At 33.2% G+C, this 20,665-nt stretch overlaps 1 protein-coding gene across 1 annotated transcript in view; it reads right to left on the bottom strand.

The window, feature by feature from the left end:
• Positions 1–1,585: 1,585 nt before the first annotated feature.
• Dhc36C (Dynein heavy chain at 36C) overlaps positions 1,586–20,665 on the bottom strand; it is a 63,238-nt gene continuing 44,158 nt past the window's right edge. The window contains exons 60-73 of the mRNA XM_068764765.1: positions 20,083–20,246; positions 19,240–19,381; positions 18,058–18,124; positions 16,875–17,020; positions 16,617–16,769; positions 16,035–16,164; positions 15,337–15,578; positions 13,233–13,389; positions 10,470–10,636; positions 6,521–6,758; positions 5,728–5,879; positions 3,720–3,857; positions 2,745–2,888; positions 1,586–1,832 (exon numbers count right to left, since the gene is read on the bottom strand). Coding sequence (XP_068620866.1) covers positions 1,626–1,832; positions 2,745–2,888; positions 3,720–3,857; positions 5,728–5,879; positions 6,521–6,758; positions 10,470–10,636; positions 13,233–13,389; positions 15,337–15,578; positions 16,035–16,164; positions 16,617–16,769; positions 16,875–17,020; positions 18,058–18,124; positions 19,240–19,381; positions 20,083–20,246 — 2,247 coding nt within the window. The 3' untranslated portion in view covers positions 1,586–1,625. The remainder of the gene's footprint in view (positions 1,833–2,744; positions 2,889–3,719; positions 3,858–5,727; positions 5,880–6,520; positions 6,759–10,469; positions 10,637–13,232; positions 13,390–15,336; positions 15,579–16,034; positions 16,165–16,616; positions 16,770–16,874; positions 17,021–18,057; positions 18,125–19,239; positions 19,382–20,082; positions 20,247–20,665) is intronic.

The following is a 20,665-nucleotide window of genomic DNA, read 5'->3' as shown; positions in this document are numbered from 1 at the left end:
ACTGAAGAAAAATAAAGATGTAGTTTTGATAAAAAGCCAGATTTATTAAAAGAACGATAGTCATAACATTTGTTTTAAAGAATATAGATATTTACATTGACATTCTTGTTTGACTGTCGAGGGTTGCATGTATAGTAATAATTGTAAAAAGAAATGTTATTTATAAATAAAACAAAGAAAAACAGTAACAAAAAATTAAAGTAAATAGAGCTCTACTTTAATCTCATTTGTCATGTTTATTATGCCAGGGTGTACTGTAACCACAGAGAAAAGATCTGCACAGAGAAGGAAATGATTTTAGAAAAATATTTGACGTAAGCAATTTTTAAAATTTACTCTTTTTGTTCGTTCGTTAGGACGTCGACACTATTAACTAAGTTGAATTTTAAATAATAATGTAAGTATATTTTTAAATATTTGGGTTCTCCTATATTCTCAAAAAATAGTATATTAAGAGTATTTTCGTCTATAAATCTCTTTTCAATCATGTAGCAGAGTTCTTTTAAAAAAAATCAAATTTTAACATTGCAGTACCGTCGGCAAACGTAAAAATGACTATCTCCGCACGGATACGGAAGCAACCGGGTCCTTTCTGATTTAAGTAGAAACCTTATTATTTGAATGGAGAAGTAACAAACATTAAAGTATAATTTATTATTGCATTTTTAATATATATATATATGTCGGCGTGACCGTGTGTAACATCGTCTAGTTGTCGAGATTAATAGTTGTATAGTAGACGCATAGTTTATAACCACCTGATATTTAAAAATTTTTTGTCTGTTGGTGGGTTAAATGACGTACCAGTAGCACGAGAAATAGAACGTTGTCGCTTGAACCGTCGAAACCTTGGGATGTCCCAAGACGTTGATACGTTTTTAGCCGAATGTTAGAAAATTCTTTGAAATTGTGTTAGAAATTTGGCTTTTTTTCCTATACATATTTTTGTCCGTTTTTATTCAATTTGTGCTAATAATTTTATTTTCCGTATCAAATTCTGAAATCAATTATTTTCAATATTAATATGAATATAAAGAATAGACATTTGATAGTTACAAGGACACGAGCAGTGGTAACACAGATCGTAGGTCACGGGTTTGATCCCCGTGATACAATCTTATATAATTCACACTTTGTCCATTGGTTATATAACATTGCCAATGTTCACAAATGTTTCCAGAGGATGGGTAGCAATGTCCTCTACGTACATCAATATCTCACAGCGTTCGCCAACCCGTCTGCTAAGTGTGGCGATTACGGTATATCTATCCACCATAGATATCTTTGGGGAGGCCTATGCCTTGCAGTGTGTGTCTAAGGGCTTAAGCGAAGAATAGACATTCGAGATATTTTTGTGTAGTCCATCGTCATAAATATAATCTAGTAGTCAAGTAGGTAAAGGTTTCATATTAAATAAAAAAACAAGAAGTTATTAATGTAATTTAATTTAAAATAAACTATAATGTTTAATTTTTATAAATTTAACTAATTATTAGATATGAAATAACTTAATGAAACATAACATTTATATTTTTATAGGTGTTATTGGAAATAAAATAATTGCGCAATTTAGTGCTGCCAGTTTTATAGACTTAAAATAAAGAAATAAATAAAAAGATAATGTTTTAAAAGGGCAATTGTGTAAGTAAAGCGACTCCGCGCATTATCCAATGGTCGGGATCCGCAGCCGTCGGCAGCCTCATGAAAAGGATGTAGTTGGTGGAATGTCCTGTCGTAGACAGAATCCCGCGCCTGTCGCCGGTCTTATACAGGGGGCAGTTGTAGAACACGTCCTTCGGAATGTCCTCGCGCTTCAGAGGTATAAGCCAAACCTGCATTGACACAACAATATGGATGGAAAATTTCAGCATTTATAAATTATAATCAGATGTATACATGCTAATATTTTAACTGAATAGTTATGGAGACGGCTTCTTGAAGTACCAGTAGATAAATTAACTAAAGGAACTTTTGTCGCAGAATGTAACTGCTGCGCATAACCAGTAGTAATTACATGTCTTACTCATATGTGTAATTATTTGCTTTATGCTTTCTTTCGAATCCTGGTATTTTATACAAAAGCGCTTTTCATTTAAGGCAACTCTTCAACTTTAGATAACACATCCAAGTATCCGATCTCTGTTGATATTTAAACCATTTTTAAATTTTTAAAATAAGCCGTTTTTTACCATAAAATGCTTTAATATTAGCGGCGATGTGAGTAAAATACTGTACATTGAATTTATACACTAGGAAACTTTTTATGTTATTTCTACTACCCTTCTTCTGCCCTCATTAATTGAAAACAGATACGGCTTTTGATCATTTCAATTATTAGTATTACACTATAAATTCCTGTTAATGTTGTCGTTTTCTGTTGGAAAGCGATGACATTTCATTTGTGTACCAAAAGTAACATTTTCTACATATTGCAATCATAAGAGAATTCTAAATTACTAGGTTATAATTTCATTGTCATTTTCATCATTACAACCACAAGGTGTCAACTCCCCATTTCCAATAAGACCGATTGGAAACGGCCTCCATCCAGCGTTCGACGGCCTTAAAAAGGTCGGTTTTCTATTTTGTTACATTAAATCGAACCTTAAAAAATATCTGTTTGAAAACAAAATAGGACTTAATTCTAAATTGTAAATATGTTGTTTTTCTATCAAATCAAATACACTATTATTTGGCACTAATAATGAAAATGTGATGAATATTTCTTTTAAACCGAAGCTTACCGGTGGGAAATCATCGTAAAGTATCTTGGGGTAAGATTCATCGACATAATGTACGTCCATGTTCCATCGCGCGCCCTCCATGAAGAGGCCGCGGATGTAAACGCCCTCTGGCGGAGGTTCCGATATTTCGAAGGTGTGCGAGACCTGGCAAGCGACACAATTTCATGTTATACCTAATTCTGAATTCGGATACCTTAATGTTATCACAATGCATTAATTGCAAAAAAAAAAGCATTATAGGTGCAAAACCTGTTGGATATTGACTGCTGGTCGTTATCATTTTAAACGTAAAATGGTCACAGCTGGAAATTGGTTTGCCGGCTCCGATAAGGCCATTTATAAGCAACATGCGTCCAGTCTTACTACAACTTTAACGAGGTCAACTTTCAACTTTGTGAACGTCGTGCACTACGTTTGCCGGGATTATTGTCTACACTCCAGCATCTTAAGGATCTGGCAGCCAGCTATCCTGCGTGGTAAACAGCCTGCCTACTGCAACTTTAATCTGCTGGGCTATGTCCTATATTTTCGTTCGTCTACGGATCTATCTAAACTTTTTCATATTACGCTTGTGTTTAAAAAGAGCACCCCTTCGATATTCGGAGCCGCGATATCAAAAATTAAAATTGCCCTAATGTCGCCGATCTCCGTGAGTACATGGCACTAAGAAAAAAAAGACATTTGAGTTACAAAAATCAATTCATTTAAAAAAAATTTTTCAAGTTTTAGACAATTTAAGAGAATCAACAATTATTCTTCAAGAATAAGCAATAACTTTACGATTAAAGTTATAGTTTACCTTCACGTTAAGTTATACGACTTCTAAGATTTAGAAACAAATGACTATCTAATGAAAAAGTAATTTCTGTATATGTATTTTCTATCAGGAAAGTATAAAAAACATGCGCATGTATGTCTATGTATTTTTACGACAACCGTCTGAAATCTAAGAAAAATGCAATAGCAGACACTTACCTCGTAATGAAACTCCAGCTGGTCGATGGGTATTTTGTACTTTCGGGCGTAACTCTGTTGTGCTGCCGTAAGGAAGGCTTGCGGAAAATAGAAGCCTGACAACCAGAAGACGACAGGCGGGCCGTACTGATGCCAGTGCTAACAAGAAGAAGTATAAGAAAGAAATAGTTTTTTTTTTTATATACTATTAAAAGAATTTAGAGAATGTTCTTATTTATACAATTGCGAAGATGAGTAGATCGTACCTCTGATCACGTGATAAAGCACGCCTGAAACCTCAGCGCTTGTGCGGATCACGACGTCTATGTATTAAATATTTATTAAAAATATAATAGATTCTATATTAAATAAATTGTATTCTGCGATTCTTATCTTCTTTAGCTCTTTTTTACAAAAAAAAATATATTGTGTTATTAAAATTTCTGTTATTCTACCAACGCTAATTTCATATTTTTTCTGAGGCCATCTGTTTTGAACAAAGTTATTCAATTTAACATTTCAGCTGGAATTTAAACAATAAATCGTAAAGGTTCAATGGCCATAACAAATATGGTAAAGCAGTTGCGGTTAGTTAGGTTAGGTTACTTGATATAAAAATTTATCTTTTAATGAAGACATAAAAAATATAAGTTTAAACTCGTATTTAAATAATCTGTTTTATATTTTCACACATAATATGTATATTGCAGCCTAAAGAGTTATTCCTAATTTCTCTAGTTTATTTATAAACAATTGATTTACCTTAATAGCGTTAATAATGCAAAAAATTGTTTATTTGTTCCATTCATCTACTCTTTAATGTACATCAACATAAAAAACTAGATGAAATAGGTCAAAAATGTAAAGTACAAACGGCGATTTCTTGTGTAAATATCTAGTTTTTTTTTTTCATAGGTATAATGATTATCAACAACAGTCAACTTGTTTTTATCAAAATAATTCAATAGAAAAATCACGAGAAAAGTCTATAACCAAATTTTATTTTCTCTGTAGAAGTTTTTCAGCAGATGAAATTTAATAAATATACTTTAAGTTCCAGAATAACTAAAACAGTAACAAACAAATTTAATAGTTTGAGAGACGCGCTTGTTGGCATTGTAGTTAATTCTGCGGGTAAAGCTGTGAACGCACAATTTTCAAGCCCGAAAATGTCCCACGCTGGTGACACAAAGCCGCCATAAATCTGCGGTCAGATAACGTGGCTGGACAACTTTCGACGCGTTACAATTGTCGCCAAACGGCGATTCATTGTTCGTGACAATAAACCGCCGGTGACACGACACCGAGCGACGCACGACGCAAACAGTTTCCCGGTTCAAGTGCAGCGTGTTTACTCTCTCATATACTTAAATAAGTAATGACAGCTTAATAATGGAGATTGATTATGGGTAAGTTAGCCTGTAAATAATATAATAATACGTGTTACAAACGATGAATGAAAAGGAGGAAATCTTAGACCAAAAAGCTCAAAAGATTTGTAACGTCGGTGGCTCACAGACGGTACTCTTTCTTTAGGACGAGACTTGTGTCAACAATGGAAACATTATAAAGCTAATCCGTATATACGACGTTATTGTACGACTACTGGATAGTCACTTTTTTTAAATAAATTTATTTTTAATATTTTCATTTAGACACAAGAAAGGTTCTAACGGAGACCAAAGTTAATAAGTGCGTATAAAGCAAACGCAACATTCCTTTTCGATACAAACTATAGAGTAAATTAAAATACCTGTCTTAAACTGTTAAATGTTAGAAGTAATTCAAAAAAGGGGTGTTGAGATGTAATGAACCATAAAGCATTACAACGGTAATATATTTACACCAACATTCAAGTCTTGTAGTATATGAAAAATAAAACTAATTTGTGCACATAATCATTGTTATTGAGATATTTAGTAAATGGATAGAGTGTTGTGTCGAACAATGACAGGCTTGTAACGTTTATTAAACCTGTAAGGGCAGCAAGTAAATAATGAAATATTAATATCTCCTTATCGGATTTCACCTGTAGAAACGCTAGCCTCTCTAGCAGGTCGCTGAAGTAGGCTCCGAGAGGCTTCAGGCACGGATAACTCTTGCCGGCCCAGAGCGCGGGAATGCGACCACGAACCATGCTCGTTAACACCTCTTCAGTTATATCGTTTAGCACGCTAACACCTAGTGACAGAGAGTAAAGATAATTGTGACAGTAGGCAGGCCATGTAGTGGACAAAATAGATGGTCTCTGGAGCCTTAAGAGGAGACCACAGACTGGTAAGTGCAGCGTAAATCGATCTTGTTATGGTTGTCGGAAGGCGCTGAACACATGCCACTTTCAATCGGTCTCACTCAAAATCTATGGAATGGCCTAGTGACAAGTTTATCAAAGCTACCTCTTTTGCCTTCAATATGTAATACGTTATGTGCGGATTATAAAATCTTAAAACATTTTAAAATATTTCAAGTATACAAAAAAGATATTTTATAATTTTTAAAAGATTCCTTGGTATTATCTTTCCTCTTCATGTGCAGCTTATTATTATTACAAGAACGCTTTAATCATTTCCAGAAGTTGTATTTTTATTATTGCGTAGTCACCAAAACCTACTATACTAAAGTGTAATTAATTTTCGAAAAAGTTTTTGGTTTTTAACGATGACCCTAAATTTATAGTTAAAAAAGCATGTACTTCATGACAGAAGTAAATCATTTTTGCGAGGACAATTATTATCGGGAGTCAGTCGAGAGAACTACAAAAACGGTGTCTATGTTATGTAAAACTGTGTATGTATTAAAATATTATACGTCTTTAATAAAACCTTGTATAGCTCCAATAACAGCCCTGGAACTACTCCTGACGACTTGTACGAGCCGATCGTATCTAGCCGCTTCCTGTATCACAACGATGGACATCGGGGTCATGTCAGCTGGCTTGATGTCGCCCTCGTGGGAGGGTCCGGTGAGGATCTTCGCAGGTAGCCGCGCGAGGACGTCTTCGGCTATCGCCATCGCTTGTTGTTCCGGCGTTGTTCCAACGCCGCCAGCTGCCATTGTATCCTACATTAAGACCAGTATTTCAGAAGGTGGAACAATATTAAACCTGTATAAACAGCGATTCATACGTGAAAGCCAATGTGCTAAACAAAAATTATGAAGCAACTATCAGGTAGAGTTCATGCTATTATTCAATATTAAATATATATTGGATTAATTATTCACATTCAATAATAATGTCACACATATACTTTGAATAATGGTTATTTCTTGCAACAAGTCAGAAGTGAGGCTTTTGAAATGAGGCATTGGAGAAAAATGTTACGCGCACCATTGACAGCAAGATACGTCCATCCTCTATGTGGTCCATCCTCGATTAACTTACGGTTTAGACCATGTTTATGCTCCACAATATATGATATTACCAACGAATCTAAGTTATTTTGTCCACATCGCCCGCAAATAAACAGATGACTTCGACCAACTATTGGTTGTTAGAAAAGTAGACGATAGAAAACTGTGTGGACTATCACCTGCTGACCTGAACAAATCAAATCAATAATTGGACTTTCTATTATTACTTCCCTAAGTAAACTAGGTGTTAAGATGGTATGAAAAGTGCTTTGTCATCGATTCTGTTAATGCATGTCAAGGTGAAGGCAATATTTACAAATGAAGAAACCAGTACGACGAAGAAGATTAATGATAAGTTAATTCGTAGAAAATATGTTCGAAATTTTTGTGTCAAATGTGAATAAATAAAGATATTTGTTTACCGATTGGAAAAAGATATGAGGGTAAATTTTATTCGCCAAGAGCGCTCAGAACGGAGTGTTTGGATTCATCGTTTCAGTCTTGACCCGCTTGTTCATAAACTACAACTTTGTGTTCCCACGTGTTGGCAAGTTGCCAGCCAGATACTATCGCAGGTTCATCATTTTTTTTTTCAAACTATTCTAGAATAGTTCGTATTCTTTTTGTTTGTCTCTCGAAGTATTTTCTACAAATTTCTCAAATAATTGAAACAGAACAAAGAAGTTAAATATCTTCGACCTTTAAGATAGTAATGACACTACTTTTCGCCACCTGGTGGTTGAATTGGGTGGTGTGGATTACTCGCATGAAAACAAAATATTTTTAATTATTGTAGTTATCATAATAGTAATAACAAACACTTTGAAAAGTATTTTATTTAAGTGTCTACTAAGTATTCTAAGCCCGCCTTGCGTAGCTCGAACTATCTTTTTGTAAAAAAAAATATTGGTAATATTTCATATATAAACAAAAACAATATATTCTGGGCAATTTTAATACCTATAAGGATAGATTGCAGACATTAATTATTCAAAAGATCGACACTTCCACCCCTGTTACGGACACAATTTCGTAAAATCCATCCTTAGCTAACTTTTATGAGGCAAAAGGAATATTTGTACCAAATATTAGGTCTCTAGGCCTTATGGTTCCGGAGATAACGTTATACTTCAGTAAATGAGCAAAAAATTGTACTCAGTGTAATAATATACTTACATATATTATATTATATACACTATTATTATTATATTATTATATATACTTTTAGAATATCAATCACTGTTCACATTTGTAATCTGAACAACACACCACGTATCTTTTATATACATATCGTTTCCTCGACGACTAACTCTTTAGTAAGACACCTTTATCCATGTATAGAGCATATTTTGGAATTATTGTAGGCATAATAAAATTAATGTCGATATAATAATACGAAATAGATATTCAAAAGTAGAATTAAGGAAAATCAAATCAGCATAAAATGCCCTTTTCCGTCTGCAACATTATAAAAGAAAACAAAAGTCGTGACACGGTGAATTAAAAATAATCAGCATAAAGAACACGGGACAAGAGTATAAAATCCAAGCAACATTGTATGAAGCACAAAAGAAAGTGGACGAAAAAATGCGTTACCAATGACACAAAGATTCTTCACCGATATATTAAAATAATTCTACTTACTAAATAGTTTCTCAGGAGATCCTATGAACATGAAAACAATATGTTAAAGTATTTTGACCAAAACAACACAATAAATTCCACAAAATATTCTTTAAGAGATCTTACCATGCGATCCTACTCGATCCGGAACAGCACAAATAAAAAAGAACGAAATATTAAAAAATTGAATTAAACAATGGTTTGAAAATATACATAACCAAACATTCATTTTAAAATATTCTTAATAAGAAACCGCAGTACACGGGTTACAAGTTTCCATATTTTAAATACAAACAATGTGAATCACGTTTTAGATAAAAGTAATTTGTATTTTTTCTGAATATATAGCAAAGGCATAAATGTTTATTGACATTTTTTTGAATATAACCTTTAATGAAGAGTAAACTAGCAGGGAAAATTAAAACAAAAACATGTTAAAATTGGCAATAGCGAGATGGTATTTTGAATGCTGAGTTTCTTAAACGTGTTTAAGAAAAACATCTTGAAAGGCATACGTAAATGTTATAATAGCTTGCGATGATCTTTAGTTGCAGAACGGTGGTCCACGATCTAATTAAATTTCAGCCCGATTCTTCCAGATATCGGTTCCTGAAGGATGTTTGTCATGGAAATTTATCAATCTAATGTTGACGCTAGTTGAGAGATCGAGATCCAGACCTACTCTGTGGTCGAAGATAAACAAAATATTAATTTTCTGTAGGTTAGGTACACTAGACTAGCATATGGACGTTGACATTGGTACTTGGCTGAGAATATATTTACCACCAAGCGCTAATATAAATTGATGAAACTTATACTGTTCACGCCTCGAAATCCGGGTGTGTTAATTTTGTAAGATTAATGAAAGCCAACATGTGTATATGAAAATAAAAGACGCAGATATCTCTGTGAAGATATGTTGCTATGAAATAACTATTTTATATATGGTTAATTTATTTTTGTTGTCTTAATAAATGGAACTTATATTATAACCAATAAAAATATACTAGCTAAACAATATAGATAGCTAGAGCAGTGTTAGTATAGCGCTAGAAGAGACTTGCGATCCTAAGTCGCGTGTTCGATTCTCGGAAACCAATTTTACATAATTCACACTCTGCACTAATTATATAGGATTGTCATTGCTCAAAAACTAGTTAGGCCCGAGCCGAGGATGGGTAACAGCAAACCCAGCGTACCATGATACCCCGCGATCGCTAACCCGTCTGTCAAATGGGGCTATGTTATATCCCCTGTAGATATTTCTGGGGAAGCTGATGTCTTGCTGAGGTCTATGGGCTGAAACGACGACTAGTTATCTCAGCAGACTTTGTTCTGTGAGAAGTATTTATCGCAGAAAAAAAAATTTAATATTTTCCTCTGTGATCACTTTATTTATTAAGAAAATTATGTGATTGTTAAATACTATCCGAAACGACAATATATTTTTAAGCGCATGAACTGTCAAATTCGCAAGTTTACAGCGAATTGTCAATTGTGCAAAATTAAGACCGAACTGTAGAAGCGGGAAAGGTTCATAGAGACGTACCAAATATGCAGTTTCAATAGTGATTATCAAGTTTTTTTTTAATTTCGGAACGAATTCTGAATTTCTCACTTTATATTTTATATTCTTTGGAAAAAAATTCTTTGGAAAACTTGTTTGAAAGAGATAAATAAAACTAGTCTTTGCTCCTTTTATATTTTGTTCCGGTTTCAGCAATGATTCCAGTTTCTTTTTCAAAAAATATTTTAAAGAGGAATAGTAAAATATTGAATCAAACTGCGTTGTCTGACCTGTGTAAGTATGGCCGTGTCCAACAAATCTTCTGCCTCCCGGAAGTGCTTTGTTATGTCGGCGTTTGCGTGAAATCCGAAAACCGAAGGCGGAGTCGCCGCCGGCAAGGAGCGCGAGAACCCAATGAAGTCCGCATGCTCCTTGAGATTCGGGATGTAGTATACACCTTTTAAGAAAAAAATTATATGACAATCTTTACTATTATATGACAGATTTTAACAGACGTTAGTCTTTTTTCATTTCCAAAATCTGTAGCACAGGCGTTTAGGCGTTTAGCTATCAGAGAGCCATAGTTTAGGTTATTATCAAGTTAATTTAGTTTACAATTAATGTTTTACACAAAACTGTACTTGTGTATATATACATCATGACTAGCAATAGGTGTAAAAGCTTTAAGGGGTGAATGTACGGCTCATTTGTCAGCAAATGTACCCCGTATAGTGATTACTCTGAAATAGGTTACATTAATTTATTATTTCTACTGAAATGCAAGAGACTGATAACTTCGACTGCATGAAGTTTGCACAGATAGATAATAAACAGTAATCAATTTTAATACGTTTTAATGGCTATATCAATAACCCTATATATAGTACGTTTTTATCCATTAAATGTACTAGAAAAAGGACATAAAACACTACAATGACCTTGAAAATACATATGTGTTTTCAGGACTTTATATGTTAGGAGTTGTACATGACCGTTATCATGTATGTGTTATATTTATATAGTGTTAAACATTAGAATTGTTATGATAAACGTTTCTTTCTTCATACATACATAAATTTGCAGACCGAAACATAGGAATAAGAAAATAATATGTCGAAAATATACGTCATATTTTCACGGCGATAAATGTACTTAACGCCCTCTATTAGCATAAACTCTAACTAAATATCGTTTAGTTTTTTTATTACAGACTCTCGCTACATTTACGTATATTTTAAAAGAATATTGCGTTAAACATTTCATTGGTTAAGCTTTTTGTAATATGCAATCAACATATTAAAGGGTTTAATAAAAATATTTTTTTATTTTTTTAATAACGCAAAGTTATATAATTTAAGAAAAATTCTGACTAACTTACATACTAACACTATCATAATTACTTAAAATAATTACTGACCGTTTATAAATTGAACATTACATTCAACAAACCTTTAAAATATATTTAAACAACTATCGTATAATTAGAAAGCTATCCGTGAAAAGTAAATTGCAAAGCGTTTCTAATTACGGCGTGTTTTCTCTCGGTAAATCATAACTGTGTTTTTCTAATCCGTTAGTATCATGTGTGTCATCATGTTCAACTGCGATGAGCGGGAAACGTTGAAGCATGTGTCATATCCCGGTGTTCCGTGACGTTTGGCTACACTATACGCACACAGCCATAGAATCGGAGCAACACGATCATGTGTGCGTTTGCACACGTCGATCGATTCCTGCCGCAATGGTTGCACGTACGCAGTGGATGGACAAAGCGTTTCACACTACATCGGAATTATATAGAGAGTATATTTTGATAGTTATTTACTATACCATTTATTATTAGTACAGTAAATAACCATCTAGCTAGCTAATCTATTCCATATATTCAAATCACACAATGTACTAAGTACGTTATAATAAAAAAAAGTGTGATTGTCTTAGCTTACTTTTCATACTTTTTACTGTTTTTCATTAATATTGTGTATGTTGCATATACCTTAAATAAACAAATTCTTTAGAATTTGTAATAGGTATAATGCCTTATTGTACTATTTCAATGCATCTGCTTTTAAATAAATAAATAATAATATAAAGATAAAAATGTTCAAAGCAGATATATCTATTTGTTCTATTTATTTTTGCATTACTTTTTCACAAATAAGACGTAACAGAATGTGTAAATAATTGTATAGTCAAAACCAATATACCGAAAAGTTCTGTAATTTCATAAATATAAAAACCAAATGCACGCCATTCTCTTATCCACAGCTTTAGGTTTACAGGCGAGGAGACGACAATATCGTAACATATTTTAACAGCTAATCCACTTTATCCTACTTTATCCGGTCCAAGAATGGCACGACTTTGTTCCGCGCAAGCGAAAACGTGCATATGATGACTCAATTATTCAAATTCCTCTCCCTTACCTTTTATGGCACACCACCTAAAATTTTGGCACGCTAGACTTTATTTTATAATTCTATTAGAAACTACACCCTTCCTTACTACAAGTTTTGCTCAGAACTTCAAATCAAAATCTTTTTAATGTTTTGTGTAAATTGTTTTCTTTGTAATGGATTCATAGAATATGCAGTGACGTCACTCTTAACGCCAATTTTATCATAAGCGTCTATTAATATAAGCCTACATTATCTTTATTCATTTATACATTACTGGGACAGTCAGTTTTCATAAAAAATGTCGAGATGAGCGTTAGATAAAAAGGATCATAACGAAATATACTCGATTTGCCTTGTTTAATTATTTTTGAACGGGACAATTTCAAATTGACTTCTATATATAAATGTGGTGTGTGTTTGTTACCTTTATAAAAGCCGAATTGTATATATTTCGTCACATATAATAGACTATTTATTCATTGTCAAGATAGAGAGTAGTAACCACAAGCCAATAGACGCTGCTTTGGTGGACCACTCATTAGGTGGACAAACGACGTAGTCAAGGTTGAGGGAAGTCTCGGCGGGAGAGACTTACGCCTTGTAATAAGCGTCTATCGGCTGATATGGTGATGACGAAGGATAGTTATACATTACCTGTAGGATCTAAAGGATAGTTATATTCATCTACAGCGCGCGGATTGTAAAATTTGTACAGAATTGTGTTCAAGCAGCGACGATCCCAGTCGTCTGTCACACGACCGCCATAGTTGCATTCACCAGTCAGATACCGAAGCGCAACAAATTGGATGTCCTATAAAAAAGCGTTTATTAACTTTTTAAATGCCAAAAAGTTTTAAACTATCGATGTTTACCTAAATCAAAGTAAAGAGAAATAAAAAAATATAAAATTGTATTGTGCTATGGTTCCTCTTTATATATAAAATGAAAATCAAAATTTGCACGTTTTGGTGAGCCAAATTAACGCGATAAAGCTACCGTATTACAATTTAAACTGTGTAAAAAGCTAAGAGGACAAATCGAGTCGATGTGAGAGCAAATTGAATAAGACTCATCGATCAATGCCTCCTTATCCGTGGAAGCCATTAATTCAATCCGGAGGCGTACATTTCATTATTGAACAAGTTTCATTCAAATAGACATTAGGAATTCGACAAATACAGATAATATCTAACCGTTTTCTGATTAACAAATATTTCAGGTCAATCATTACTAGCTACATTTTATATTTGGAATATATCGGTAACTTGAAGACAATTTTGAAAAAAGAGTTAAAACGATTTAGTAGATTTTATATTAGGTTTAGTTCATATTTGGTTATTTATATTTTTATATGTCTTTTTAATTTAAGCCAAAGGATGTCTATCGTTAGACGTAGCGTCTCCTATAGATTTCTATAAAGACTCGTTGGTAGTGGTCTACATCCAGCTAGTCAAAGTCATGTCTAAAGTTAAAGTCATGTCTTGTTGATCTTGGGGTCCGTGATCTCTACTCCAGAACCATGAAGCTCCAACGGCCATATATTCTGCACACAATATGACCTGATCCTTTTTACTTCTATTTGCCAATCCGCTGGCCCCTATCGGTTGCTTTCGTTCCTCTGCGAATGTCCTCATGGTTAATTGAATCTCGTAAAGAATTCTTGAGTACAGCACTCTCGATAGCTTGTTAAGCGCTTATTCTAATTAGCAGCTCTAATTATTGTTGATGTTTTATTGACAGAATGATTTTCATAATCTTCTGCTTCCACTTCTAGTGGTGTGTGCCTAGAGCCTACTCTACAATCATCGTCCTGTTGTCGCGATGCTTCACTGTCCGACTCTAGTAGATAAATGTCCTTATCTTCTTTAGATGTAGCTTCAAGTAACGACATTATACCTTAAGGACCATATCTCTTGTTGCGGCGGCCATTCAATTTAAATTTACTTGGCTTTCGTGTACAGCGACTATTTATATTACATAACCCATGATATTCTATCTTAACAGCAGCTGATGCGCCATCTTTAACCGATGACCAATGAATGCTTTCATTTATGGTTCATTTTACTCTTTTCATTTGTTCATTCTCAATAGCCTTGATGATAACAATAGGACCACAGTGTATTCTAGCCAAGCTAATCTAAATTGATCTTCATAAATATTATATGTACTCAAGAGAACAACTCCGCTTCTAGATTAAGTATATTATGTTCTTAGGTTTAGTTTAATTCATCATCGTCGAGAACTAAAGTAATAACGAGAGAATAAAATACTGAAGTGTAGAGAGACGATGGGTCTAACATTTCAAACTAAGCAATTTTGAGCTTACGGTTTTCCACGCGAATAAAAAAAATATTTGTTACCAGAAAATATTCGCACGCCTTTTCCGTCTGTTCGGTGACTTTTTATTACAACATTTATGACTTTCTTTACGACGGAATTGTTTTGATATTGTCTTGGTTACCTTGTCGTTGTTAGGTTAAAATAAAAAAAAATCGTTGTTCATTCGACTCAAAGTTGAGTTAAAAATCAATTATCTTAGTCTTTCGTTTACGTTAAAGTAGGCTAATATTAAAAAAAAAACATATATACATAGGGATGCTACAAATAAAATCGATAAAAAGTTTGGAAATGTATTTGAATATAGTATATTGTATATTCAGTAGCATTCTTTAATTTTTTGGCTCTTACCTTTCGTAATCAAAATTAAGCAGACAACAAGTAACCATTTATATATACATAATGTAAAAAATATACTTACATCATACTCATTAAGAAACATGTAAAGTTGAGTAACACTAATTTTAAGGTCGGTTTCATTGAATTCATAGCGAATGTTCCAGCCGAGAGGTCCGAACTGGCGACGCTCCTGGATCACTGCGTGGAAAAAGCACAGTGCGAACAGAAGCTTCTTGAATACGTCTGGCTGCTTGTTTCCTTCGAACCATTCCGGGTCATTGATGGGGTCGCTTTGGTACGATCGTGCTATGTTTGCACGTAGACCTGACGGAATAACGTCGATTTCAATAAAATAAAAACCTTCGTATTAAAATATACTTCACTTTGTGTAAGAATCATAACACAGTTCTCCGTGTATTTATATAAAATTATTGACATTCATTGTGTATGATGATAAAATTAAATAATGGCCGGTGATGTAACCAGTGACATTATTAGGGGAACTCCTAAGCTCTTTGACGTTTTTTGTGAATATTACTCACTGATAAATGTTAACATAAACAAAAATACATCATTATATTTCTCTGTCAATTTATACAGAGATTTTTAAATTTATGAGAATAAACTTAGAAGCAAAAAATTGTATAGATCATAAAATCGCAACGAGGGTATTATCCGTTACAACAAGTTCTTGGGATTTTCCGATAAAGCGTCACAAAAAGGATTTAATTTCTCTTTGTTTTCTTAATAATTTACAGTACATGCTGTCGCATATCATACCTTGAGGCGGTTCATTGGTCATCTTTACACCGTTCTGTAGTACGTAGACAGGAAAATGTTCGGCTGGATACGAAGTCAACCAAAGACGAAAATCTGGATGTGTGGTATCTGGTGTCAAACTTTCGCAGATCTAAACATTGTCACAACAATCATTAAAACACATTCTTTTATTTAACTTTAATTATGTTCATTCAGATGACAGTGCATCAGAATATTGAATAAAATCATTGTAAATTTACAATGATTTTTAAAAAAAATCTTAATAATTACTTTTGCGTATAAAACATAACTAAAAGTCTGTTAAAATGAAAAATCTTTTAAATATAAAGCTTTTAGATGATTGACTTAAATTTGTACAAAATTGTGATTTTTTTTTATCGTGGAAATTTTTTTATATCATATTATTGGTTTGTGCAATTGTAGTCCTATATAATAAACCTGATAACCTATAATTAGAACTGCATTAGAATGCAGTTGTAATTTTAACAAAAACAAACTACATTTCATAAAATAACAAAAAATTGCGGTACCTAAAATAAAATAATTTTGAATCGTTCAATATAAATAATTTCGTATGCATACCTTTTCTAACATAGGCATCCAACTTTTCGCTAAATGGCAATTCTGTAAAACAACCCATGTCCCGCTTCGGATGCCTTCATCGATCAGTTTCACAGCTATTGGGCCTTGTCCTTGACCCAGTGATAAAGAGAATAGTCGGGATGAGCCAAAACCCTGTATACGAAAATTAAAACTCCATAAATGAATTTCAGGTGACATTTTGCCTGAAAAAGTTATGGTTTCAAAAACGCCAGAGACAGTTTCTTATGAAATACTTACCTGATCGTCAGCAAATTTTAGTAGGGTTCCCATCGGATCAGATCCAGGTGTCAGGACAAATAGAAGAGGAATACAGCAATGTGAGTCAGCATATGAAGACCCAAGATCGAACAATGGCGGTTCAATAAACGGTTTCCCCAATTGCGCTGTGATTAAGAAAATTTAAATTATTTCTTATATACTACCTATATCAAAAATGTTATAATATTTAAATGGTTGTGCGTTTTAGTAAATTGTTTTTTTTAGTGTTACGTAACAGAATCCGACCATAACAATACGTTTCTATCTATAGTTTTTTGATTTTACATGCTAACTAAAGTAACTGTTCTTATCTAAGGTTACTTCATCCATACATAGTTCGTCCACGGATCTTCTTATTCCTGATTCAATCTCGTAGAGAAATTCCAAACAAAGCCTTCGTGATACCTTTTTAAACGACTGTTTTTTAAACAGGTTTAATAACAGCTCTAATTCTTGACGATGTTTTATTGATAGAATGATTTTCATAATCCTCTTGTTAAATAAAGCCATCCAATCCACTTAAGCTAAATAAAGTCTAGGCGTACAACTTCTACGTCCGGTTGTTGAGGAGCTTCACTATCTTTAGGTTATAACTGTCCTTATCTTTTTTTGAATGGCAAAAAAGCCAGGTCATCTAAATACGGTGCTCCGTACCAAAATATCCAACTACATGTTGATAGGAATAGACACCGCGGTAGACTACTTTATATAACACAGACCAATCGATGCTCTTCCAATTCTATTCCTTTCACGTCAAACAGAAATACCACATACATTTTTGATTTGAAACAAATTAGTTTTCAAACCTAAGAGGACAAGTTCATTACATTTCATCTGGTTATTTTACCATATTTATAGATATAATCCGTAATAAAAGTTACTATTTGAGAAAATTTTCTTCGTTGTATAGGTTTTCTCGCAAAATATTTTTATATTTTGTCTGGGATTGTACATGGCAAAAAAAAGAATAAGCAGGAAAAAAAATTTTCAACTAGTGGTAATTGCGTTAAAAAATACTAACGCCACTTGAAATGTAAATATCCGAAAATAAAAGGCTTCAAACACCTAATGTTTGGGCCCATAAAAATGAATTTAAAAAGTCTTATAACTGACAATTTCAAATTTAGAAGCTTCATTATTTGTAATAAAAATATCAGCATACCTTCGATATAGTTCTGCACACCTGGTACCATCATATCCATTCGCATACAACGTAGAACCATTAATTTCTAAAACAAAGCAATAAGAAGTGGCAAAATAGGTTACAATATTATTTCTATGAGCCTATTTTTAAATACAAGTATTCGTGCTGTTAACACAAAACAATGACATATATATAACAGTATATTGTTGGAGTCCCACTGTCTTGATGTAAGTTAGTCCAGCCAAGCTGAACTAAGTTGGCCTACCGGTGACACCAATGTGAAAATCTTTTCATTAGGTCTTCATTAAATTATCATTAAGCTGACTTCATGCTAGATAAATAAGTATAAATAAGCCACGATAATATCATTTGCATGTTAATCTAGAACGATCATCAAGGACATTAGCCTAATAACGTCATTATTGAAAGTGCAGTTTAAAATTGTACACCTTAATTTTATTACTGCTATAGATAAATGAACAAAGCGAGTGGTAGCAGATAAGCGCTGATCGTGATAATGTCGTTTTGCACAGGATTTTCAAATTCAAAATACCTTGCTACATCACGGTAACTTTCGTAATCTTGATGCATGGGCTATCCATATCTTTCTAGCCAAATGATTACCAATGGCTTTCTTTCCCTATATTTAAAGGCAAAACAAAACAAACCGCCCTTTCGTGGTGGTTATCAACTGAGGTTATAACACCCATAAAAAGAATTTTGATAAATATGTGAACAAAAAAATCATTTATTCATTTATTACTTGATTTCTCTCAAAGTTCACCACAATGAGCGGTGTAACGTTACCCGTACCCAGTGATTTTACCTACACCGCCAACGACTCGTAGTTGCCACTGGAAAACCTCGAAAACGGTCTTCGGTTGCACGAGTGATGCCTGCTACTTAAAAAGAGATTTTCGAGGTACGTTGATAACTTTGGTTCTTTTGCGGGACTTCTCATGTCTGATTCGATCTCGTAGCGCCAGATTTGAATAAATTTCCAAATCAAATGCGATACTGCCCCCGAGAAGTAAATGCTATTGTAATGAGTATTAATAATAAATTATTACTCATAAGAACCAAAAATAAAAAGTTTCAATTTCCAATTTATCCACGCTCGATCGCGTCGTCTCTATATTAGATTGTGGCAGAGTGGTTTCTAATAATTTGATAAATTATTCGCTTAAATAAAAAAACTACCTCAAATTCATCGAGATTTGTATTCCAAGGCTCGGGTAATGGCTGATTATGAGGGTCTGGTGTATCGCAAAAGGCTTCCCAGTCCGACACGTGGCTTGTAAAATGACCTAAAATGCCTTTGAACTTCTCGAATTCGTTCAATCTACAAAAAAAAATATTGTAACAGTAAAAGCTAATACAAATTTCAGGTAATTTTTGAACGAATATTTAAAACAAGTAAAATAATTTTACACTCCTGTACTTAAATTTTATACTTTACAAACGGAGCTTTAACATCATAAAGTACTCATATGTTCAGGTGCCGCATAATTTAAGTACTGAAAACTAAATGTTACATTTTATGTACTCGTATTTATGGCAGCTTAGTTAGAACCTGTAAATTAATGTTAAATATATTTATAACTTTTTTACACGTCATTGTATCGATCAATTTTTAGTAAATGTTGACCAAGGCTTTCCAAAAAGTAGTTTCGTAAATTTTGTCTCTGTGGAAAGTTTTGCTTAAATTAAAATACAATTAAAAATAAGATTGGGCCATTTTGTGCTGACTTTTTTAAAAGGATTTATAAAATTTCCATAGATTAATATTTGTGGATAAGCTTCAATTTGCTAGTATTTTATTATAGTGTTCTAATAAATAATAACGTCATATAAATATCATTTTATAAAATTAAAATTGAATAAAAAATTTGAGATTACAAAAATAAACAAAAACACCACAATCAATTATAACGCAATACATTTACTTAAGTGCTTTGTGTACTATTGGGGATGAACTTTTTGCGTCTCAAAACTCGTTGAAGCAAAGCAAACAGTGTTTTATAAATATAGTTCGAAGCTCACCCGTTAAACTCCGCCCACGCCTGCGGGCTGATAAAGTGCACCGGGTTGGGCGGAACGTTCCGGGGCTGGGCGCCGCCCAAAAGGAAGAGAACGTTGCTCTGCAGGAGACGACCCTCCGCCACCAATATCGTTATCGTTAATAGTAACGAAAACACCGTTTTGTCCTGACGGATGTAAACACTGTATTTTATTGACCTTTCCATTGCTTATACGAAAAAAATCCTTTTGTTTTAAGTTAAAATGGGGCAACCAAACCCGGGATCTTAATTTTTATTTGGAAATTTTATTTTAATTATATTTTATAGAAGTATAAATAGTAAATGGCTGTGTGCAAAGGTATCTGATATGTAATAAGATAACGATTATGATGCCAATGCGAGCTAGTCAAATATATTTTACTAATTAGTTTGTTTGAATCCTAAAATTATACAAATCCTTTTCATTAGTCAACTGGCTTAACAAACAACTGATCCAGAATTAACAATAATTAAATTTACAATTGATTTCACTAACAAACTGTATTTTTGATTTGGATCTTTCCTATTGGTAAATATTTCGTAAATTATTCATCAACTTTAATATT

The sequence above is a fragment of the Battus philenor genome, unplaced genomic scaffold (assembly GCF_028537555.1).
Source record: "Battus philenor isolate CCGP_79_NKW_IND1 unplaced genomic scaffold, ilBatPhil1.0.hap1 SCAF_2, whole genome shotgun sequence".
Classification (NCBI taxonomy): domain Eukaryota; kingdom Metazoa; phylum Arthropoda; class Insecta; order Lepidoptera; family Papilionidae; genus Battus; species Battus philenor.
Note: the sequence above shows the minus strand (reverse complement) of the source record. Positions and strands in the feature narration are given on the sequence as shown.